Source organism: Malus sylvestris, chromosome 4 (genome assembly GCF_916048215.2).
Source record: "Malus sylvestris chromosome 4, drMalSylv7.2, whole genome shotgun sequence".
Classification (NCBI taxonomy): Eukaryota; Viridiplantae; Streptophyta; class Magnoliopsida; order Rosales; family Rosaceae; genus Malus; species Malus sylvestris.
The window spans coordinates 19,528,181-19,551,691 of NC_062263.1; the positions used below are offsets into that span (position 1 = coordinate 19,528,181).

At 38.5% G+C, this 23,511-nt stretch overlaps 3 protein-coding genes and 1 pseudogene across 10 annotated transcripts; 2 read left to right on the forward strand and 2 right to left on the reverse strand.

The window, feature by feature from the left end:
* The first annotated feature begins 5,461 nt into the window (after positions 1-5,461).
* Positions 5,462-12,294, forward strand: LOC126620195 (type I inositol polyphosphate 5-phosphatase 8-like). 3 transcript variants are annotated; one of them, XM_050288699.1, is made up of 11 exons: positions 5,462-5,755; positions 6,740-6,820; positions 6,943-7,027; positions 7,124-7,192; positions 7,580-7,664; positions 8,375-8,479; positions 9,083-9,566; positions 9,803-9,999; positions 10,118-10,229; positions 10,332-10,480; positions 11,638-12,294. In XM_050288699.1, exons 2-11 carry the CDS (start codon positions 6,791-6,793, stop codon positions 11,867-11,869), a joined length of 1,548 nt encoding a protein of 515 aa, XP_050144656.1. In that variant the 5' UTR covers positions 5,462-5,755; positions 6,740-6,790; the 3' UTR covers positions 11,870-12,294. The 3 variants fall into 3 exon arrangements, with proteins under 3 accessions (XP_050144656.1, XP_050144658.1, XP_050144657.1); XM_050288701.1 differs by having other exon boundaries at positions 5,462-5,651; XM_050288700.1 differs by lacking the exon at positions 5,462-5,755 and adding an exon at positions 5,772-6,229.
* Positions 12,295-16,172: 3,878 nt separating this feature from the next.
* On the reverse strand, positions 16,173-16,292 carry LOC126620499 (5S ribosomal RNA; annotated as a pseudogene).
* A 593-nt stretch (positions 16,293-16,885) lies between these two features.
* LOC126620193 (uncharacterized) lies at positions 16,886-20,050 on the forward strand. Of its 5 annotated transcripts, XM_050288698.1 has the most exons (7): positions 16,887-17,140; positions 17,454-17,614; positions 17,897-17,951; positions 18,180-19,156; positions 19,237-19,305; positions 19,392-19,590; positions 19,694-20,050. In XM_050288698.1, the coding sequence occupies exons 2-7, from the start codon at positions 17,612-17,614 to the stop codon at positions 19,762-19,764; spliced, it is 1,374 nt and encodes a 457-aa protein (XP_050144655.1). In that variant the 5' UTR covers positions 16,887-17,140; positions 17,454-17,611; the 3' UTR covers positions 19,765-20,050. The 5 variants fall into 5 exon arrangements, with proteins under 5 accessions (XP_050144654.1, XP_050144655.1, XP_050144652.1 ...); XM_050288697.1 differs by having other exon boundaries at positions 16,886-17,140; positions 17,906-19,156; XM_050288695.1 differs by having other exon boundaries at positions 16,887-17,183; positions 17,897-19,156.
* Positions 20,042-22,995, reverse strand: LOC126620196 (WAT1-related protein At2g37460). Of its 2 annotated transcripts, none has more exons than XM_050288702.1 (8): positions 22,872-22,995; positions 22,409-22,649; positions 22,256-22,318; positions 22,054-22,170; positions 21,701-21,938; positions 21,388-21,549; positions 20,596-20,747; positions 20,042-20,486 (listed from the first exon to the last, which is right to left on the reverse strand). In XM_050288702.1, exons 2-8 carry the CDS (start codon positions 22,597-22,599, stop codon positions 20,318-20,320), a joined length of 1,092 nt encoding a protein of 363 aa, XP_050144659.1. In that variant the 5' UTR covers positions 22,600-22,649; positions 22,872-22,995; the 3' UTR covers positions 20,042-20,317. The 2 variants fall into 2 exon arrangements, with proteins under 2 accessions (XP_050144659.1, XP_050144660.1); XM_050288703.1 differs by having other exon boundaries at positions 22,756-22,907.
* Positions 22,996-23,511: the final 516 nt, after the last annotated feature.

Genomic DNA, 23,511 nt, shown 5'->3' on the forward strand with positions numbered 1-23,511 from the left:
TATATGGACTTGTATTACTTGATGAAGAATTTCTTCTTTCATTTTATTACTATAAACAAAGGCATTACATAAAAGGATAACATATCCTCAACACACAATTTCCCTACGATTTTACAAGCATATCTCTTCTATCTCTACCCTTGCCGCCGGCCCCCTTCCCCTTATCAAATAAAATAGGCTATAACACGTTATTAGTACGCTCCTAGCGTTGAAGCTTTTTTTGCATCAAACTAGCTTAACCATATCATCATGCAATCAAGTTCTTTTAAAACAATGATTTTTATCTCGATATTTTTGCATCCTTGCTAGCATGAACACTCATCATAATGCATGACCCAATTTTACGTTTTTCGAATTTTAGATTCTACATAAATTGTGTATGTATTCTATTCATAATTGTTGAATCCCTTCTTTCAAATAGTGTTAGAATCCCTTCTTTCAAATAGTGGTTTAACCTACGGTATTACCTAAAGGTGTGTGTAAATTAAAAAATTAGTCACTTAATATTAAGATCTATTGATATTTTTTTTATTTGTAAGTGAAAGATTTTAAATAGTGGTTTAACCTACAGTATTACCTAAAGGTGTGTGTAAATTAAAAAATTAGTCACTTAATATTAAGATCTAATGATATTTTTTTTATTTGTAAGTGAAAGATTTTAAATTCGACTTCCATGAATCAAAAGTTTGAAACTAAATTATGTCTTACCAATTCAACACCCTTGCCCCAGACTAACTTTAGTGTTAATGTACCCCATATATAAATCTCCGTCAGAAATTCCACTGAAAGTTATCAGTTGTTGCGCACTAGATCATTTTCAAGTGTATTTTGATCAATCCATGACCTCTAGATGACTTTGGACTAAGAAACTCATTGAGTACAAGTATTCGAGAGAACAGAAAATTTGTCCCACAAACTTTAGTATTCTTATTCCAAGTCATACGGGGTTTAAATGTAAAAAAATAAAAAATATTTGAAAAAGGGATCACATGCATTACTAATGATATGTTTTAACTAATTTAAGCAAAAAATAATGGAAGTATTCACACAATTATGAATTTAGATGAGAAATTGAAAAAAAAATTAAGGGTTGTATTCAATTGAGATTTTGAAAGACTTTAATTGATTTTACAAATTTAGAGGTATTCAATCAGGATTTTAAGTGATTCTCTAAAAGTCTAGATGTATTCAATTAGAATTTAAATGAATTTATAACATTTTAGGTGTATTCAATTATAAATTGATTTTAAAATATTTGTAAAAGTTAGGGAATTCGAGGTAAATAGAGTATTTAAGCCCCATAAAATGTTGAAAAATAAAATTATTTCTTATAACACCCCAAATCATTTTCTACGTGTATTCAGATTGAATGTTTATTGCCTGCGATTTTACTGCAATTTCTTCCTATAGCTCTAGGAGAAACAATTGAATGTTTATTAAAAATTGGTTGTTTGTATTTTCGCCCTAATGACTTAATGATTTTTTTTTGTTGATAAAAAGGTAAATTTTTCATTACCAACATAGGAAACATTTACAAACATGATTAAATTACAAATAGAGCCTAGAACTACAAAACGAATCCCAGTACAAAACGCCCAAACCCAAAGAGCGAGCAAAGAACAAGCAAAAGAAGAACAAAAACCCCCTAAGAACAGCGGCCATCAACACCGCCGACCACGAACCACCACCGCCTCTTGCAATCACCGGAATCCAACTAAACGAAGCCTCCAAATAGAAAATCAAGAAGATTCAACCCTCTTCCATCATCCCACAAATTCCAAATTCGCAGCCATCAAGTAAATGAAACTCATGGGAGGAACATCCCACAAGTAATCGTGCCAACAAAAGCACATAGATGGAAGGTGGTGGTGTGACCACCTGAGCAGACGCTCTAAACACCTTCCAGGAGAGCCGCGAAATGAGGTTAGAAAAAATAGTTGTAGATGTGAAAAATAAGGGGATAAAGAGAGGCTGGAACCCAAGGGGGTAGGTAGAAGATGGGCTGAAAAGAGTCATGGATGTTGGAAGCACTGTTCTAAAAATCCCCGCCTAGCGCCGCCTAGGCCCCGCCTAGGCGCTAGGCCCCAGCCCACCGCCCCGATTAATGCCTAGGCCCTAGCCCACCGCCTAGACCGCCTAGGCACCCGTCTAGCCCGCCTAGGCATCCGCCTAGCCCGCCTAGGCACCCGCCTAGACCCGCCTAGGTTGCAACTCACTTAGACAGAAAATACATAACTTTCATTTTGCATTTTGTTTTTTTTCCAATAAAGTGTAAGAGACTTGTTGCATACTTGAATGAATAAACATTATATCCTTATTTCACATGTTTTCATTATGTTCCAATACTTCATGATATATATGCATTCTATTTTGTAGTTTATGATGAAATTATATATATTTCAAGTAGAAGTAGACACTTATTTACCTGAAATATGATAGATTTACTTAAATCCGCCTAATCCGCCTAGGCTCCCGCCTAGCCACCTAGGCGCTAGGCCCCAGCCCGCCGCCCGACTAGCGCCTAGCGACTTTTAGAACCTTGGTTGGAAGGCAACATGGGGAGAGAAAAAGATGGTAGGAATTGAGAAATTTCCGACGGAGGCCAAGGTGCCGTTAGATCCGATGCAAGAGGAAGAAGAAAGAATGGTCGGAAACAGGTGGAAGCAGAGGAAAAGGGAGAAACAGAAAACACACATGGAAGAAATATGAGGTGTTGCCATCGACTCAGGCCCTGCTAGGGCCAGCGGTTGAACGAAATTACAAGCTCCGGTCACTCACACAGAAGATGAGAAGCACTCTCAGCCTGAGAGAAGGACTCTCACCGAAAGGGAGAGAATTGTTGAAAGAATTGCTTGTTGTAGACTCAATGATTTGTACCCTTTATTTTTATCCTTTCCAATTGTTGTAAAAAATGGACAGCTAAAGTCGAAATTCATCGTGTCAAAGTGAAGTAGATGATGCTGCTTTGGTTGATCAATATATAAGAGTAAATTGTACAAATGGTCCCTCAACTTTAATCAAATTGGAGCAATGGTCCTTTAACTAAAAATCCATTACCTTTGGTCCCTCAACTTATCAAAACGTGCAGCTATGGTCCCTCAACTAAAAATCCATTACCATTGGTCCCTGAACTTTAATTCAAGTGGAGAAATTGTCCTTTAACTATAATCCAATTGTAGCAATGGTCCTTCCAATATAACTCGTTTTAACAAATTTTTTGACATAGTTGACGAAAAGAACCATAATTATACACTTTGATGAGTTAAGGGACCCTAATTATATAAATAGTCATTCCAACATAGCTTATTTTGACAAAATTTTGACAAAATTGATGAAAAGGACTATAGCTACACATTTTGATAAGTTGAGGGACCAATGGTAATGGATTTTTAGTTGAGGGACCATTGCTCCAATTTGATTAAAGTTGAGGGACCATTTGTACAATTTACTCCAATATATAATAGTAGAATTGAGGCATTTACTGCAGAAATGTTCTGCTATGAGAGTGTGGGTTGTATTTAGAAGTATGTGGATAGTATGAAAAAGTATATGGAGATGTACTAAGATAAATTCTAAATAAAAATGAGGATGTAGGGTGCATTTAGCAAGTGGGATGTATTCAACAAAACTGAATAAAACAACCCTTTGTTTTGGGAAAATTTTCAATGTATCGAAAATACGACTTTATATATTAAGTATGATATTACAATTGGTTGAATATTTGTTTAAGTTTCTAATCTTGTACTATTACATTAATGTATCAGCCATGTTCCCGCAATACTAAAAAAATCTCTCCTAAGTTTCGGTGGAATTTGCGCACAACCTCATATAATTTAGTAAAGTTTTGGGTAAATTATATTTTACCATCTTAAGTTTGGGATCGATTTCAATTTCTTACAATATTTTTAAAACATTTCAATTTCATACCTCAAGTACTATTTTATTTCAATATAATACATCCGTTACATTTTTCTTCTATTAATCCGTTAAGATGTGACGTGGCTGCCACATTTATGTCATAAAGTTGACAAATTTGTGCCAAGTGGCAAATTTTTTTTTTTTAATTTAAAAAAAAAAAACTTGAATCTTCTTAAAAAAAAATTGAAAAAGCAGAACCCCACTCCACCTCCCCCGCAATCCCTTCCCACCCCTCTTCTCCCTCTCGAGCCTCCCAACCATCTCCCTCTCCTCCACTCTCTTCACCTCCCCTCCTATCCAAAAACCCACCCCACCCCTACCTTCGATGCCAGTGGTTGACCTAACATTAGAGTCCGGCGGGTCAAATCCCGACCTTGGATACTTGCTAGAAGTTTCGGACGACGAGCTGGGCCTGCCTTCATCGGAGAACTTCAGCGATGAGGCGGAGAAAACGAGTTGGTACGAGTTTCGTCCCACTTGTCCGATGGTTCAACGATCCTGTTCCGAGTTACAACTTCATCATCCATCTACATATCAATTTAACTCGGAGGCATTTGGAAGCTGTTGCTGCCCTAATCTTAATGATGTTGAGCTCTTCCTTTGCCGCAGAGGAGACTTGACTGAAATTTCGATTGTGTTTGCGGCTGGAGTCTGGTGGTACGGACCGCGGGTTGAAGCTTTATGGGTTGCAGCGACAGGTCTGTGGAGTGCTGTGAAGTGCTACTGCTATTGTGGAATATGGCTGGCGTCGTGGCGATCGAAAACTTCAATTCGCGAGGGCTAAAGGTGGGTGACCTCGTGGGTTGGGTTGCAGCGGGTTGTCGAAGTTGGGCCATCTTCAATGGAGAATGTGACCAAAACTTAGGTCTATGATTGCTGAATTTCGGCCGGAAAGCTTGGGGATCCGATCCTGTTTGGGGTTGGCGTCGTAGAACTTGACGCGCACCATCGTCTGAACCATCTTCAATTCCATAGAATCTCTCATTTAAATAGCTCAATAAATGAGAGGAGGGAGGAAGGGATGGGGGTGAAGAGGAGAAAGGGCTCGGGGAAGGTGGGGTGGGTTTTTGGATGAGAGGGGAGGTGAAGAGAGTGGAGGAGAGGGAGGTGGTTGAGAGGCTCGGGAGGGAGAAGAAGGGTGGGGAGGGGTTCTGCGTTTTCAGTTTTTTTTTTTTTTTTTTTTTAATTTTATATTTTTTTAGAAGATTCGGTTTCTTTTTAATTAAAAAATTATTTTGTTTGTCATGTGATACAAATGTAGCAGCTACGTTAGTTGTTAACGGATCAATTGATGAAAAATGTAACGGATGTATTATATTAAAATAAAATAGTACTTGAGGTATGAAATTGAAATATAAATATTTTAAAGATCTAAGAAATTGAAATCGACTCAATCCCAAACTGAAGGTGGAGATAGTAAAATGTAATTTACCCTAAAATTTTAGTAACACTAGACACCGTAAATTTTGCATTACTCATGTTTTAACAAAATGACTAAAATATCTAAACGGAAAATGTGTGCTTTGTAAAAGTTGGATTTCAAAGTTGGACACCCTCGTCTAGTCTCCTCACACGAAAACCTCTCTCTCTGATGGTTATAAATTTGAGAAGCCAAACTGCTGCCTTTTTGGTTTTACGAGGAACGCCCCCAAGTTCCCCGGCATTCTTCTTCTCTCTTCTCCTCTTCCCAGCCAACCAAAAGATGCAAACAAGCAGGAGCCCGCGGACATCAGGTCTTTGGCTTCTCTGACTTGTCTCTTACCTTCTTTACCTGATCGACAACGAAAGATTTTCAACCTTCCTCAATTTTACCATCATCTCCTCTGGATTCATTCCTGTAAGCATTCCGTTTCCCCCGTAAACCCAAAACCCAAAATTTCAACTTTTTTTTAATTTTCTGTAAATATACTGTTGTGCTTGTTTTAATTATTGATTTGTGACATAAATCCCATTTCTAATCAGCAATGCGATTGACAGTACGTCCCTGAAATCATTCAGTCCTTATGATTCTCTCCTCTCTCTCTCTCCCTCTCTCTCTCTCTCTCTCTGTTTTATTGTCCCACTATTTTTGTGAAGCTCTGTTTTTTTTCCGTTTATGTGCCTCATTTGTTAATTACACCATTGTTGTCTCTCTAATCACCAAGATCTTGTGACTCCTTCCCTATATTACAAAACCCAAATCTCAAATTCCCCAGATAAAAAAAAAAGCTTCTGGGTTCCAGTCGTTTCTCATCGTTCTCTCATATCTTGGTTCTCAAAGTCCAAATCTTTATGTTTCCCATGTAAAACCCAACTCCAGACTTGACAAAAGGTAAACCTTTTGTGACATATTTTATTGGGATTTGATCCGTGGCTAAAGATCTCAAAAAAAGGCCAACCCTTTTGGTCCCTGTTCTTGTTTGTAAATAATTATTCCTCCTCCAAAAGGATGAACCTGGCCTATTCTCTCTCCCTTATTTAATAATTACCACAAAAATCATTTTCTCTAATATTGTAATTTTTTCTATTTTCTTTTAATTTTAATTTCATTTCCTCAAGCTTACGTTGATTCCGAAGCTGTCTCCATATCTCCTGCAACTGGGTTTTTTTATATTGCCGTTGAATGCTCCAGTTGACACTAATTTAACCTTCGTTTTCCTCTTGCTGGAAATATGTGTCAATAAATTATATTATTTTTCGTTTGATTCAGCACCCCTTTTGTTTTTCTTGACGACTTTCACTTCCCTAATCATATTTTTTTCTTAATAAGTAAATTATTAATGTGTTTTTAGATTCGGATTATCTTAACACACCTACTAAACTCGCCTTCCTCTCCATCCAGATTTTCAGAGTTGTGGATTGGATTTTGGTCCGGTGACTGGACGGCGGAGCAATGCGGACCGACGGAAGGAAGATTTCCAAGGTACCCGATTCATCTTTTGGCCATTCATTTGTTTGTTTATCGTAAATTTGTAATAGATAGGGTGCCTGTAACCGAAATCGAAACAGAAATTAAAATCCGATATCGGAATTGTTTTGTTACAGCCCTCGTGGCCGAAAGTAGTGGCGAGGAAATGGCTCAACATACCAAGCAAAGGGGACGAGTTTCATTCCGATTACTCTCCGAAATGTAAGATTTCGGTTTTTCGTGGTGTCTCGTTTCGTATCGGGTGTTTTCGGTGGTTTCCGATCTGAAGTTTGTTTGTTTGTTTGGTTGTTGTGTCAGACGAGACTGGGAGAAGGAAGAGCTGCTCGGACCAAGACCGCTGTGTCAGCGTACCGGACGATTTTTCAGGTAATTTTACCATGCAACGGCACTGTACTCGTACTAGGTACACCTTGGGCTCTTTCCCCTCCATCTTGCACAGGCGCCCTGATATCCTCGGAGCCGTCCGATCCACGGCTTTTGTTGTTAGTTTTGATTAGACACGAGCTGGGTCATGAATCATGATGGGCTCCCCTTGATTCTGGTTGGGTCCCCATGGAATAGTACAGAGGTAACTCTGGTTGTGCCACGTGGACGGTGAAGGATGTTAGGATGATGGAGTTTGGAGTTATTGTGGTGCAGTAACATGAACTGTAACTAGGTGTTCGTTGCTATATGCTTTCTCAAAGTAAATAAGCTTTTTTAATTTTGGGTTTTAGTCGGATTAATCTTATTTTATTTTATTTTTCTTATAAGATGGGTGTACCTTGGTGGGGAAAACAACACATAGACCGAGTTTTGGGATGGAGACATCAACTTTCAGCAATGATCTCAATCTCAAGTAAGTTTTATATCACGATTGTGTAATTGTCGTCTTCTAGGGTATAAATACGTAAATTTCACGTAAGTTTTAGGGTTGTGATTTTCACACATCCTTAACTACTTTTCCCACACCCCCTTCCTATTTTTTTAGTACTTAATATCCTACTATTTAATCTTTCATACATTCCCCTCCCTATTTATTCTTTCATTAATTACCATAAAAAAGTAGGAATGGTATATATGTAAGATGAAATAGTAGAATACCAATTAACTATTAAAAAATAGGAAGGGGTGTGGGAAAAGTAGTTAAGGGTGTGTGAAAATCACAACCCAAGTTTTATATCATGATTGTGTAAATGAAGACTTTTAGGGCATAAATAAGTGATAAGTGTGAATACCTACAAATAATTGGTAGTGTATAAACCCTTATACACACCATTGAATGTGTCAAATGGACCACTTAATGTGCTACTTAGTGTCATTCAATGAGTAATGATGACAGTATTTTCATGTGTTTATGCTATAGCCGGACTTGCTTATGCAAGCAATTGCTAACCAATTACAACAGTCACGTACATACTTAGGTCAATAAATACGTGGCTGCAACTTTTCTTAGATTGTGTGGTGTTCATAATTGCAAAAATGTAGGGCTTTGTCTTTTTGAAACAATGATTCTCTTCACACAAGTTTTTGTGAGGCTAGACTTAAAGAGGTCGTTTATATATTTAGAATGTTCGTGGGGACATGGAATGTTGGAGGGAAATCACCCCACGAGGGCTTGAACATGGGGGAGTGGCTGAAGTCCCCTTCTCCCGCAGACATCTATGTTCTTGGGTAAGTCTTTGCTTTGCATCTCTCTCCTCTCTCTCCCCCTCTCTCTCTCTCCTCTCAATTTGCATTCCAAATTAGACTCCTTTCTTGTATTTTTCCTTGTCATTTTAATAATAATAGTCTGAACATTGAAAAGAAGAGTTTGTGCCAATTAGTGGTCCAATCTATAATGTGCTCTTTCATTAGATCCAATCCAATATTCTTTACATATTTGGGTTCTTGTTGCAAGTTTTAGTTACGTAGTATACGGATAATATTTTCTTGTCAGACTGTTTATCTGATTATGATGTTAAAGAGTAATGCTAGAGAGCAACTATGTTAAAGAGTAATGCTAGAGAGCAACTATTGAGTCCAAATTTCGTAAACCATAAGAAGTGGTGGTTGATGATTGAACTAGTACTTAACTGTTGGTTAATGTGCGTATTTCTTGTTTGTGACATATCGCATGATTTACAAATTTGATCTTAAAAATTGATTCCTCTAGCATTACTCAATGTTAAATCATGGTTTACGATGTTAAATGATATACATTTAGAATCTGACAATATTTTATGTCCAATTATCTAAATGGGATTTTTTTTTTCATTTTTTGTGTGTTTTAATTAGGTTCCAAGAAATTGTCCCTTTGAATGCCGGTAACGTATTGGGTGCGGAGGACAAGGCCCCAGCTGCCAAGTGGGTGACGCTTATTCGTGAAGCATTGAACAAGAATGACTCTGGACTTTCGCATTATTACAGCAGTGCCACCCACACAGAACATTCTTCACAGCTTGACCAGCAATGCAAGCCTAGGCTCAGCTTCTCCGACTTGCTTTCGTTAGAAGACGAGCTTAGCGATGCGGACTTTGAAAGACTTCTGAATTTGAATCCAGCATCGACTTCAAGTGGAGAAAACTCACCAGCGTCGCCATTGATGTGTCCATGGAAGGGCAATAGTCCAAGGCAAGGACATCGTTATTGCCTATCAGCAAGCAAGCAGATGGTTGGAATATTTTTGTGCGTGTGGGTTCGTGCAGATCTTTGTAGACACATTAGCGACACGAAAGTGTCGTGTGTCGGTACAGGCATAATGGGATACCTTGGAAACAAGGTTAGTTAAATGTCAAAACACAAAACTTATACCACACGAACTGAGCATATGATCAGTGTACCACCATCGCTTTAACAGAAGCGGGATGACCTGTGTAGTTCCCGCATGGTTGGTCCAACTCCTATTGAAAAGATGGTCGATCACTTGAGATGATACAAATATATATAGTAGTGCACATATGACAACATTGTGGTTGAGTTAGTCGCTCTTAGCTATATAATTTTTTCGTGCAACAGGGTTCAGTATCAATCAGCATGACGTTGCACGGAACAACATTTTGTTTCGTGTGTGCACATTTGACCTCTGGGGAGAAAGAAGGGGATGAGATGAGAAGGAACTCAGATGTCATGGAAATCTTAAAGAAAACAAGCTTTTCTCATTCATGTAGAATAAGGGGACAACTGCTTCCTCCTGATAGCATTATAGACCATGAGTAAGTCATCGAAACCTAACCTCTCTTATTTTTGTTCATTTAATTGCCAATAATTATAGATTACAGTTGTTTTAATCCTCCAACTAAGACAATTTTGCCTGTTTTTAATCTAATGCAGCAAGGTTATTTGGCTTGGGGATTTAAATTATCGGCTGGCAACTGCTTGCTGCAGTGACACACATGAACTACTAAAGAAGCACGATTGGCAGGCACTTCTTGAGAAGGATCAGGTAAGATACTAACGTAAGTTCGTTCTACTGTAACATCTCAAATCCAAAACGGTATTGTTGGTATTTTGAATCTTACGCTCGGATTTGGTTGTTTCTTGGCAGCTAATTTTAGAGCAGCAAGCCGGTCGAGTGTTTAAAGGGTGGGAGGAAGGGAGGATATATTTTGCTCCAACCTACAAATACCTGGCTAATTCTGATCATTACGTTGCCCAATCTTCCAACTCCAGAGAGAAGAAACGCACTCCTGCTTGGTAAGATTCCTTGCATCAAATTTTACTACGCATTTCATCGAGTTTATTGAAATACAGGAGCAAGCAAGGTAGTGATCACCATCATTACACAAACATAATGTAATTATATTTTTTTTATATGAATTTTTAATAACATACGTAGGCGAGACCCGTTTCACCCATATCAGAGATAAGATGAGTTATATTAGCATTAAGATCACTCATCAACAATGTAGGCAGTAAATGTAGTACATCATGTAGTTAAGGACAATCAACTTTATTAAGCTCCATATTCAATTAGGGTAATCATCCTCTTAGTCCCATAACTGACCTGTCAAATTTTATTGAATCTGTGTTTGACTCCAGGCTGCAGTTCCGGATTTTGTTTTAAATTATTTTTCAAATTGATTTTATTAGTACTGACTTTTTCACATTTTCTATTCAATTGAATTAATCCAAATAAAGCTGAACTTTTACGTCCTATATTAATTTTTTTCTAAAATTGGTGTTGCCGGTGGTGGGATTTAACTGTTTAAGCATCATTAAGCTGGGACCATTACTGTGAGAGCAGAGAAAATAAATAATTAAATAGGATATCACTTTCTAATTAAGTAATTATCAATTTTGTTCACATGAAACCGATATTAGTTTTTGGTCATCATTTTATGTTTTAGATTAATAGCTTAATTTAGGAGTCGGCAGGTGAAAAATGGACCTGTTTCCTTCATTTGGTTAAAAAAATTGAACATGTGACTTGTACAGACCATCATGTCTGTATTATCATATTCAAAACAAGTTGCTTTTATTTAAACCTTTGCTACTGCGGACGTCGGCATAACTGCGTTGAATAGAGCAGCGATGCTCTTTTATGCACTCGAGTTTGAATATATTTTTCCGCAGTTTTAAATTAGTTTAAGATATAATCTCTTGTATGAATTCGGTAGTATCTTTTTTTTCCTCTGGAAACCAACACGAACCTGAAAAACTAAGTTTAGGAAGCGTAGTAGCGTTCATAACATCTGCATTGTTCTAATTTCTCACTTCCATACGTTGAGTTTATGTTTGTCGTAGACACAGCTACAATCAGTAAATGTGACTCAAATAGTTATGTTCGATCTTATATTCTTAAGTTTAGTTCGGAAAAGAAGCTAATGTGGTTTGATATGTATATACGGCAGGTGTGACAGGATTTTATGGAAGGGGGAAGGGCTTAAACAAATGTGTTACATGAGAGGGGAGTCGAAATTCTCAGACCACAGACCAGTTTATTCGTTGTTTTCAGTCCGATTAGACTGGGCTGCCAAGAAAAAGCCCAACTCTTGCGTGCTCAAGTCATCGGCCAAAGTGCAGGCAGAAGAGCTTTTGCTACTCACCAGAGCCAAAAGCTTAGACACCATCTCAAGGTTCTGATTTAATTACTGCCAAACACAGCCCACATTTTTGAAGACCAGAAGCAGAAGCTGGTGTTTCTGGCTTTTTTTGACAGTTGTTGGGACTGAAATATTAAGCTCACAAAGGCATGCTTAAATTTTTGAAGGCATGATGATGATGAAGTTTGAGTTGTAGTGGAGCAGAGAAGCAGAAACACATAAACTGCTAAGGACTGGGGAAAGTGGGGATGGTGAGTGAAAGCAGCTTCTGCGAAAAGTTGAATTGTAAGTGGTTAATCAGCTTTTTGCAGAAGAATGCATCTTTGTTTGAGATTAAGCAGGGGGAGAGGGAACAGAGAGAGGAGGTTTATTAAGAGTTGAAATGTGTAGAAAAAAGGACAGTTTTGAATGAATGTTTATGTTAAGGGAACTGGGGGTAGTGGCTTTGTAGTAGTGTCTTTGCTCCCCATATTGTTCGCTTTTGCAATTTACTAGTGAAATAGTCGGTCTAGCCCGTATTAAACTCACCAACTTTGTAGCGCTAGATCCCCATCCAACTTAACAAAACACCACAATCGGCTTTGTTGTGAAGAACCTTTGTAGCGGCTATGACTAACAGCTCAAACTCGAATGTTTGAGTGACGACTGTTGTTGAGAGCTGAGGCAGTGATTTTTTGGGTTTCTTGTAATTTTGTAGAATTACAAAGGACTATAAAGACACTCAAAGTTTGTTAAAAGTGACCAACACCATTGCTTTTTTGCTAACTCATAACAATGTCTCGTGTTATAACTTAAATACATTAATAACAATACGATGTGAATTAAAAATAATAAAAGAAAAAAAAAGTGAATTAGTAACAATACGATCCACACACAATAGTATATGGAACTTTCAGAGCCAAGGCAAATGCCCACCAAGACACTAATGGAAACACTTTGGACCAATTATTTCCACCCAATTTTGTTGGAAAGTCCATTATAAGAAGAAAAAAAAATTAGTGTGTCGAGAATATAGTTTGATACACCAAGTGTTATAGTATAATACAACAACAACAACAATAAAGCCTTTTCTCACTAAGTGGGGTCGGCTATATGAATCCTAGAACGCCATTACGCTCGATTCTGTGTCATGTCCTCCGTTAGATCCAAGTACACTAAGTCTTTTCTTAGGGTCTCTTCCAAAGTTTTCCTAGGTCTTCCTTTACCCCTTCGGCCTTGGACCTTTATCTCGTAGTCGCATCTTCTAACCGGAGCGTCAGTAGGCCTTCTTTACACATGTCCAAACCACCGTAATTGATTTTCTCTCATCTTTCCTTCAATTTCGGCTACTCATACTTTACCTCAGATGTCCTCATTTCTCATCTTATCCTTTATTATGTGCCCACACATCCAATGAAGCATCCTTATCTCTACTACACCCATTTTATGTACGTGTTGATGCTTCACCACCCAACATTACGTGCCATACAACATCGTCGGCCTTATTACCATCCTATAAAATTTTCCCTTGAGTTTCAGTGGCATAATGCGATCACACAACACGTCGGATGCACTCTTCCACTTCATCTATCTAACTTGTATTCTATGGTTGAGATCTCCATCTAATTCTCTGTTCTTTTGCAAGATAGATCCTAGGTAGCGAAATCGGTCGCTCTTTGGTACTTCCTGATCTCCAATCCTCACCCTAACTCATTTTGGCCTCAATTTGCACTGAACTTGCACTCCATATATTCTGTCTTTGATCGGCTTAGGCGAAGACCTTTAGATTCCAACATTCCTCTCCAAAGCTTAAGCTTCGCATTTACTCCTTTCTGAGTTTCATCTATCAACACTATATCGTCTACGAAAAGCATACACCAGGGAATATCATCTTGAATATGTCCTGTTAACTCATCCATTACCAATGCAAAAAGGTAAGGACTTAAGGATGAGCCTTGATGTAACCCAACAGTTAGCTTTCGGTTTGTCCTTCATGAGTTCTTACAGTAGTCTTTGCTCCATCATATATATCCTTTATAGCTTGGATATATGCTACTCGTACTCCTTTTTTCTCTAAAATCCTCCAAAAAATGTCTCTTGGGACCCTATCATATGCTTTTTCCAAATCTTTAAAGACCATGTGTAAATCCTTTTTCCTATCTCTATATTTTTCCATCAATTTTCGTAAGAGATAGATTGCCTCCATGGTTGAGCGCCCTGGCATGAACCCGAATTGGTTATCCGAAACCCGTGTCTCTTACCTCAATCTATGCTCAATGACTCTCTCCTAGAGCTTCATTGTATGACTCATTAGCTTAATACCCCTATAGTTCATGCAATTTTGTATGTTGTCCTTATTCTTGTAGATAGGCACCAAAGTGCTCTTTCGCCATTCATTTGACATCTTCTTCGTTTTCAAAATCATATTGAAAAGGTCTGTCAACCATGCTATACTCGTCTCTCCCAAGACTTTCCACACTTTGATTAGTATATCATTTGGGTCCACTGCTTTTCTATGCTTCATCTTTTTCAAAGCTACAACCACTTCTTCCTTCCTGATTCAGCGGTAAAAGAAGTAGTTTCTACACTCTTCTGAGTTACTCAACTCTCCCAAAGAAGTACTCATTTCATGTCTTTCATTGAAAAGATCAAGAAAATAACCTCTCCATCTGTCTTTGACCACATTCTCTGTAGCAAGAACTTTTCCATCCTCATTCTTGATGCATCTCACTTGGTTTAGGTCAATTGTCTTCTTTTCCCTTGCTTTAACTAGTTTATAGATATCCACCTCTTCTTCTTTGGTATCTAATCGCTTATACATATCGTCATAAGCCGCTAGCTTAGCTTTTCTCACAGCTTTCTTCACCTCTTGCTTCACTATTCTATACATTTCACCATTTTCCTCGGTCATATCTTTGTATAAGGCTTTACAACATTCCTTCTTAGTCTTCACTTTTGTTTGTACCTCATCATTCCACCACCAAGATTCCTTTTGTGTTGAGCAAAGCCCTTGGACTCTCCTAATACCTCTTTTGCTACTTTTCGGATACAACTAGCCATGAAATCCCACATTTGGCTAGCTTCCCAATTTCTATCCCACACACGTTGGTTGATTACTTTCTCTTTGAAAATGACTTGTTTTTATCCTTTTAAATTCCACCATCTAGTCATTGGGCACTTTTAGGCCTTGTTCTTTTTTCTCTCTCTGTTGATATGTACATCCATCACCAACAAGGGATGTTGATTAGCCAAGCTCTCTCCCAGTATAACTTTGCAATCCTTACAAGTTATACAATACCCTTTCCTCATTAGAAGAAATCTTATTTGTGTTTTTGCCGACCCACTCTTGTAGGTGATCACATGTTCTTCTCTCTTCTTAAAGAAGGTGTTGGCTAAGAAGAGATCATATGCCATTGCAAAATCCAAGATGGCTTCCCCATCCTCGTTTCTCTCCCCAAAACCATGGCCACCATGAAAACCTCCATAGTTGCCTGTCTTCTTGCCTACGTGTGCATTTAAATCTCATCCTATAAATACCTTCTTCGTCTGAGCAATTCATTGCACCAAGTCTCTAAGATCTTCCCAAAATTTCTCCTTCAAACTCGTATCCAACCCTACTTGAGGTGCATACACACTAATCACATTGATGAGTTCTTGTCCTATTACAATCTTGATTGCCATAATCCTATCTCCTACCCTTTTGATATCTACAACATCTTGTGTCAAGGTCTTGTCCACGATGATGTCAACACCATTTCTTGTTCTATTTGTGCCCGAATACCAAAATTTAAAACCTGAGTTTTCTAGATCTTATGCCTTAAAACTAACCCACTTAGTTTCTTGTAGGCACATAATACTTATCATTCTCCTCACCATAACTTCCACTACTTCCATAGATTTTCCCGTTAAGGTTCCTATATTCCACGTTCATAAACACATTCTACTCTCTTGAACTCTACCCTTCTGTCCTAGCTTCTTCACCCTTCCTCGTTTAATAGGATTCAAGTACTTCTTTTGTGTGTCCTGTGTAAAATTGATAGGAGCATATGCTTCCAAACAACTTTGAGTGGAGTCGTTCAAAAAGAAGTTTCTATGACCTTCTTGCTCATTTAACACTGCATCTGGGTGCCGATGGAGATATAGTGACCCTTGCTCATTTATCATTGTGTTCGGGCCACACAGCGCGCCACTTACTGGTGACGCCCTAGCTTTAGCGCGATTTCGTTCTGGATTCATTTTCATAAGGATTCGACGTAACCTAGGAGTGCTAGTTGTCGACTACCTGACGCCCTCCTCTCTTCTTTTATCCGGGTTTGGGACCGGCAATGTAAGATAAACTTACACATGTGGAGTTAAAAGGCAGGGGGATGCAACACGAAGACTTCCCAGAAGGTCACCCATCCTAGTACTACTCTCGCCCAAACTCATTTAACTTCGGAGTTCTGATGGAATCCGGTGCATGTGAAAATTTTCTTTTTCCAAGTTTCCAACCAATTATATTATTACATTTGATGTACCAGACCGTGTTCTCGGCACACTGAAAAATCTTTCCTGTTATACTTAGGGTCATACCCTTTCATTAGCCACCAATTATAAGCTTCATATTCCCCCTTAAGCCTTAATATAGTAGGTAGAGTTAGATGTTTCAATTTCATCAACAATTATCTAAAGTAATGGAGGAGATGCTTCCAATTCCAATCAAAGCTGGAATGTCTATTTTAAGGTGCATAGTCATATAGTGCTACCACTCACCAAAGTATTTTTCCTCCCATAAAATTAAATAATTCCCAAAAATGCAAAAGAATATATTTCCCCTAGGTGGGACAACCTTTTTTCTTACAAATCTAATGAGATATGGACAGATGTTATGTATAACTCAAGACATCGTCATATCATGGTACGCACCTATTGTTGCTATGGGATATTGTTATAATGCATACAATGCTATATATATAAAAAAAAAAACTTGCAAGTATTCTTGTATTCTTAACATCATAAAAAAAATTTAGGTGTAAAAATAATGATTTACTCGTACAATATAAGTTGTTCAAACACTTCTAACTTCCAAGTTCTAACTGCAGCTCAGTCCAACCGTTTCAGAACGGTTCGTGTCCCAATGCCACGTGTACGGCCCCGATGCAATTTCCACGCATAGTGATCCGGCAGGTCACTCACATCATCTTGTATTCTTTTGTTCACTCGACTGCAAAATCCAAGTCCCTCTCACTGTCAGATCTCACCAAGATCTCCGTCCGTACATTATCCGGCGTGTTCTCCGGCCACTTAGGCGCCGGGAAGTTCATCGTTCACCATCTACGGATCCCACTGTCAGGTTTTCATTGAAAATACCGCTGCTTTTGATGATGCGTTACAGAGTAGGGTCTTAGGGTTAAGAGCTTCGCTTCCTGTTTAGCTGTTAAGTCCCTGTTTGGTTGCATTGCTATTAAATAAGCGATTTTCGATTCTGGGTTTTCAAAAAGTGATAATCTTTGCATTTAGAGGTTCGATTTTCGCTTCGTTTTCGACATTTTCTCGGTTGCCAAACAGAGCATGACTGATATTTGTAGTGGATCATTAATTAATTGTGTTTATACTTAATTAATTGGGTTTACAGATTTACTTATTTGTTTAATCTTGTTTGGCAGATAAATTAAGGGCAGAAAGTTTAATCTTGGAATTGGAATGTCAATGTGCATCGTGGGTGGAAGGAGATTTGTAGATAGGAGTGTAAATAGTTGTTCAACCAGGTCCCTGGCAATTGCAAAAGCCCCGGCGGAGTGGAGTTTGCAGTGAATCAACAGAAATGGTAGGTTTGATGTCTCTTTAACGAAGTTTGGCTTCCGAGATTAGATCTTTGCATGTGTTTTTAGCAATGTGCTTTTGTTATTGGTTTGGATGCTAGGTTTTCGAATGCATATGTGTTCTAAGTTTTAGTTCTCATAGCTGGTTGATGTGTTTCGCTTTTGATTTAAGGTTGTTAGTATTAGTTTGGTATTTAAAACCAAAATAGAGATTTGAATTTGCTTATTTTCGTATATGTAAATTAGTTACGTAGTGAAGTCGTCTTTCTGAGTAGTATTTGTGACAGTCTTTTCAGAATCAGGGACTTTGGATGGCAAAGGGTACTGGGTGTTTAAACAAAGGTGAGGCGCTGTATGATAATTCTTCTAGAATTGAGCCTAAGCGTTCTCATCAGTGGTTCATGGATGGTCCTGAAGTACTGTTCCCCAACAAGAAACAGGCGGTTGAAGTTCCGCACAACAATCTGTATTCGGGAATGTTAACTGCAAATGTTTCTCCGTGGGGAAATGTTCCTAGTTTTCAATCATTCTCTGGCCATTTCACTGAAAGGCTATTTGATTCTGAAACAGACCGTGCTGTGAATTTTGATGAAAGGAGCATTCCGTCTGTTGGAACGGAAAAGATGAATTTGGCTAGAAAAGTTAGTGAGGATTTATTTGGGAATGACTACTCATTTGGTCTATCTATGTCCAATACACTAGAAGATCCTAGATCCAGTCCTAACTACGGTGGATTTAGAAAAGTCAAAGTTAGCGAGGTAAGGGACTCTGAGAATGTCATGCCTGTTTCAATCAGACAAGCTTATGATCAGGCAGATAATGATGCTGTGTTGGCGGCTCACGCTTACAAGGCTGACGACAACTCAGCATCCACGGGCCTCATTTATAAGAAGGGGGATGACAACTTCATATCCATGAGTGATACCTACAGCAGGGCAGATAACGGCTTCATTTCAATTGGGCAACCCTTTAACAAGGGGGATGAAAGCATGTCGATTGGTCAATCATACAAGGAGAGCAATAACACCCTATCAGTGCGTCAGACATTCAACAAAAGTGACAATAATATCATTTCTATCGGCCAAACCTACAACAACGCAGAGGAAAGTACCATGTCAACGGGTCATTTCTACAATAAAGGGGAAGAGAGTACTATATCCGTTGGTCATGCCTACAGCAAGGGTGACAACAATATGTTATCGATTGGTCACTCTTATGATAAGCGGGAGAGTACTATCATATCCTTTGGCAGATGTGATGATGATGATGCAAATACCTCTGCAATCTCTGGTTATGAGCTTCTGATGGGTCAACCTTTTTTTAAAACAGAAGCTGTGAATGAGAGAGAGTTGGGCAAATCAAAGTCCTGTGTACTTGTTAATATACCTCATATAACTGCTGGAAATGAAAATGTTTTGAAAAAGAAAGTTGAACATAAAACGTCTAAGAAGGTTCCCCCGAACAACTTCCCATCAAATGTTCGAAGTTTACTGTCAACAGGTATGCTGGATGGAGTTCCTGTAAAATATACGGCCTGGTCACGGGAGGTAAAAATCCTTGTCCTCATGCATTCATTTCCAGGTTAGGCTATCTTTGGTGACACATATATTCTTCATATGCATTTTAGAAGGAGCTGCAGGGTGTGATCAAAGGTTCTGGGTATCTATGTGGCTGTCAGTCGTGCAACTTCTCAAAGGCAAGTTTGTTCTGTTTTTTTATTTATTTCTTTTTTCATATTGAAGGCCAATTTGGTGATCCATTCGAATCAACAATGCTTATTAGGTAATCAATGCATATGAATTTGAGCGTCACGCTGATTGCAAAACAAAACACCCGAATAATCACATATATTTTGAGAATGGCAAAACTATATATGGGATTGTTCAAGAGCTCAGGAGCACACCGCAGAACATGCTGTTTGAAGTTATTCAGACTATTACTGGTTCGCCTATCAATCAGAAATCCTTCCACCTTTGGAAAGGTGATACACCATTTGACACTCCAAATTTTCCCATTTTCCTGGTATGCTTGTTTTATGCTACGAATGTTTTCTTCTCATGTTTGCTCCTCTTTCTCCATGTCAGAATCCTTTTTGGCAGCAACACGTGAACTTCAGCGTATATATGGCAAGGAAGAGGGAAAGCAACTTTCATGAAGCAAGCTTGTTCGGAGGCAGGACCATCTTTTGTTTTGTGAATACAAGTAATCGTTTTTGGCTGTTACTTGCTACTCACTGACGGTGACTTCCTCACTAACGCAATGGCTCAGGGTAGTTATGTCAAGGACAAGTAGTTCTTGTAAATCTTTGAGACGAACCTTACGCCCAGAATAGAACCTCCGTTTTTAGTCGTTTGACATATGATGACGGGTTGCAGTTTGTATTTTGTAACAGTCTTGAAGGAAATGAAATTTTAAGATAATTTAGTACTTGCTTTCTGAAAGATTTTTTGTCATTCTTATTGTTATTATGCAAACTGATGTAAATAGATAGACCAAAGAGAAACCTAAAACATTACTACAAGAAAATTGGTCTTCGGCATGACCGATTAAACACTAGTCACAAGCAGGGCCTGAATTAGTGACCAACTTTGCTAACCGATCTCCAAGGTTCACATCGCTCGGTGAAATTTGTTTAGAATATGTTCGTATGAGAGATATATAGATATTGGATTCCTTTTGTCATGTTTTCTTTTCCATCTCCTTGCATTTCATTTGCAAGATGGTGCGATTGTGATGGCCTCAAGAGCTTTTTCATCTTGTGCTTGCTTCGTTGCCGTTAATTCATCTTCGATTGTTTTTTCCGGGGACTCGTAATCTTTGGCTTTACCCCAGACAACGAGATATAGGCCTGCGATTATGACCACAGCACCCAGCAGCCTGTAAAATGGTCAAATCATAGTAGTTTAGAGTATCGTTTTGTTAAAAAAGTTGACACATAAAGCATGCAGGAGTGTGGTAATTTGTGAAGGATTACATGATGGATTACCTTCCAAGAAACATTTGCTCACGCAGGATGAAGGAGCTCATGACAGCAACAATAACCATGCTCAGGGGACTGAATGCTGTCACAAACACAGGGCCTCTGTATTTCATTACTACTCCTTGAATGTAATAAGCTAGTCCTGAACAGAATATTCCCTGCATGGATATTGGGTAAATATAAAGACCATAAGAATTTAGGGAAATATGCACAAATACAACAATTACAAACTTTGGGAAGAAAAAAAAGGCTAGAAGAACACTAGACATACAACTAATCAACACTAAACCATGGTTTATATAAGGTGTATTATTTGAAGGTCCAATGTTTTAGGGAGGGCCGTGAAAGATTTAAATTGAGAGCCCTCGTCTAATGCAACTTTGCCTGTATAAAAACTACAATGGGGGATTGAGCAAAAACGAGTGGATTAGTAATAGAGATTATGTAAATTCTCCAAAAGGACATTTTTATATAATATACAAACAAAGAATACTAATTGGCATGAGATGAGAACCAGTTTCTCCTCACCCCTCAGTCCTCAGCCCTTCACTTGTTAAGTTGGTAAAACACAAAACTCAGATGGGGATTTAATACAATTCAAAATTTTCTCCTGCACACACAGGTTGTGGGTGCATGAGCCGTATTGACGTATTCCGAATTATTATAAATATTGTATCGTTATTGTATTGTCATTATATTGTCAAAATGGTAAAAATACGTATTGACATATGGGTCATACGCAACCCATGAGCACAGGAGAGAATTTCTCTAATTCAATTAGAAGTGAATTTTTCTTACACTGTAACTAGCTGCCAATAATTTTGTATCCCATTTTATCGACCAGACGGCAGCATTTCCCCTTTCCATCACCAATGCTACAGCAGTTCCTTCCAGTGTGCCCAACGCACATATCCAAGCCGAAAGGGAGAGCTCAGCTGGGTACGTTTTCAGTGTGATTGCCTGCAGAGACAAAATTTTCACCGTATTTTTAAGAAGATTCTCGTCAAATAATGCACGTTCGATATTTTTCAACGTACTATACCCATCATGTATTTTAGTACCATCAACCAATCGTAACATGTAAGGAAACTTAAATTTATGAACCAGTAACCTGCAGAATCATGAAACAAGCCCAGCAGAAGCAGCCGACTGTGATCATTAGGGAACCCTTGATCGAATCTTGGAGGCTAGTAGCGGCACTTGTATGCTGTTCATGGCTAGCTCTGGTCCAAAATAAATGCAAAAGTGGACCCTTTACGAGGGTCATGATCATGGCACCTGCAACGGTTGCTACAGTTCCAACCAACTTACTTTGGCTCCGGATGCTTTTCAAATTCACTTTCTCAAGCCTGAGAGTAAAAGACAACGAGTTGTTATGTGTATCCCAACCCGAAAATAACTAGACATTTCACAAAAATAATCTCGGCGAAAAAGAGATACTTTGTGCATATTAGCGTACGTTACCTAAGAACCCAAGCCATTACAAAAGTAAGGGCGGGAAGAATATTGCACATAGCTGCTGCAAACGTTGCTGTTGTGTACTTCATTCCCATAAAGTACAGATTTTGGTCCAGAACTGGCCTGCCAAAGAGATAGATAGATATATAATGATTTACAAGAAATTAGGAGAAACCTTGCACAACAAGAAAGCAATTAGAAGCGTTACTCCAGCAAAGCGAGCAGCATTATCTTGATGAAGATCGAAAGCGTCATCTTCGGTCTCACTTTTCTGCTCAAGAAAAACAAACACCCTTCAGTAACGAGAGTCACACAATTACACAACTTCTAAGTTGGAGTTTTGGGTGCATGAGAGAGAGACTTGTCCAGTATGACGGCGAAAGGAGCAACGACAGCAGTGGCAACAACGTGGCGGTAGACAACGAGCACGTAGTTACTCATCCCCTGGTTTAGTGCTGCCTTAGAGAGAATATCCATGCCGGCAAGCCCAAATTGCAAGAAAACAACAGCAAAGAAAGGCTTGGCAGCCTTCATTGTTTCGACTATGCTCATTGTGCTCTGGAAACTTCAACTGTAAAATATATGCACACACTTCTCTTCTCCTGCATGAAAAAACTTATGAAACTATGTTCCTTTTTATATAGAAACTTTAGTTCACACAAACCCTAAAGATTCCCAGGGACTTAAAAATACAGGGAATCTACTAACCTATTGAAATGTCAATATTTGTCGAAAACCCTTTTTCGCCTCATATTCGATATGAGTGAGTTTTTGTGATTTACTTAGGAACTACTAATTGAACAAATAATACAGCTTAAAGATACCTTGTTAGTGCCCTCGAATTAAGTATTAAGGTATCTTTGCATGGGTTTTGGGTCACTGCTGATCAAGTGGAGTTCTTTTTTTTATAGATGTCTAGGGAAAGTGGTTTTAGATAGTTCGATGAACCCTACTGTTGAATCCGTGTACGCAAATTCCCCCCATCTCTACATGAATTATTAGATCAAAAAAGCGAAAGTATAGTTGCGCACTTGAAAACACACAATCACCTTTTGCTTTTACGTTAAAATGACTGAAGAAAAAGTGTAACAGAATTCATTTCGTTTGGATTCCCCTATTCTGGTATACCTCGGATGGTTGATTCTCAATCTAACCTATGTAATGGTCTCGAATTTGTTCCTCGATCATGTAAATTCTGAGCTACTAACATTAGATGCACCAACTGTTTTCACCAAGTTTATTCATCCAATGATGTGTCTGTACGCATGTCAATATCTTACTTGTCCAAAGTAAATAAAAATTAGAGCGGGATTAGATTTGAATAAATGGTGGACAAACACATTATTTGATAACGAAAGTTGGTGAAAACATTATTCGATTGGATTCCCCTATTATGGTATACCCAGGATGGTTGATTCTCAATCTAACCTATGTAATGGTCTCGAATTTGTTCCTCGATCGCAT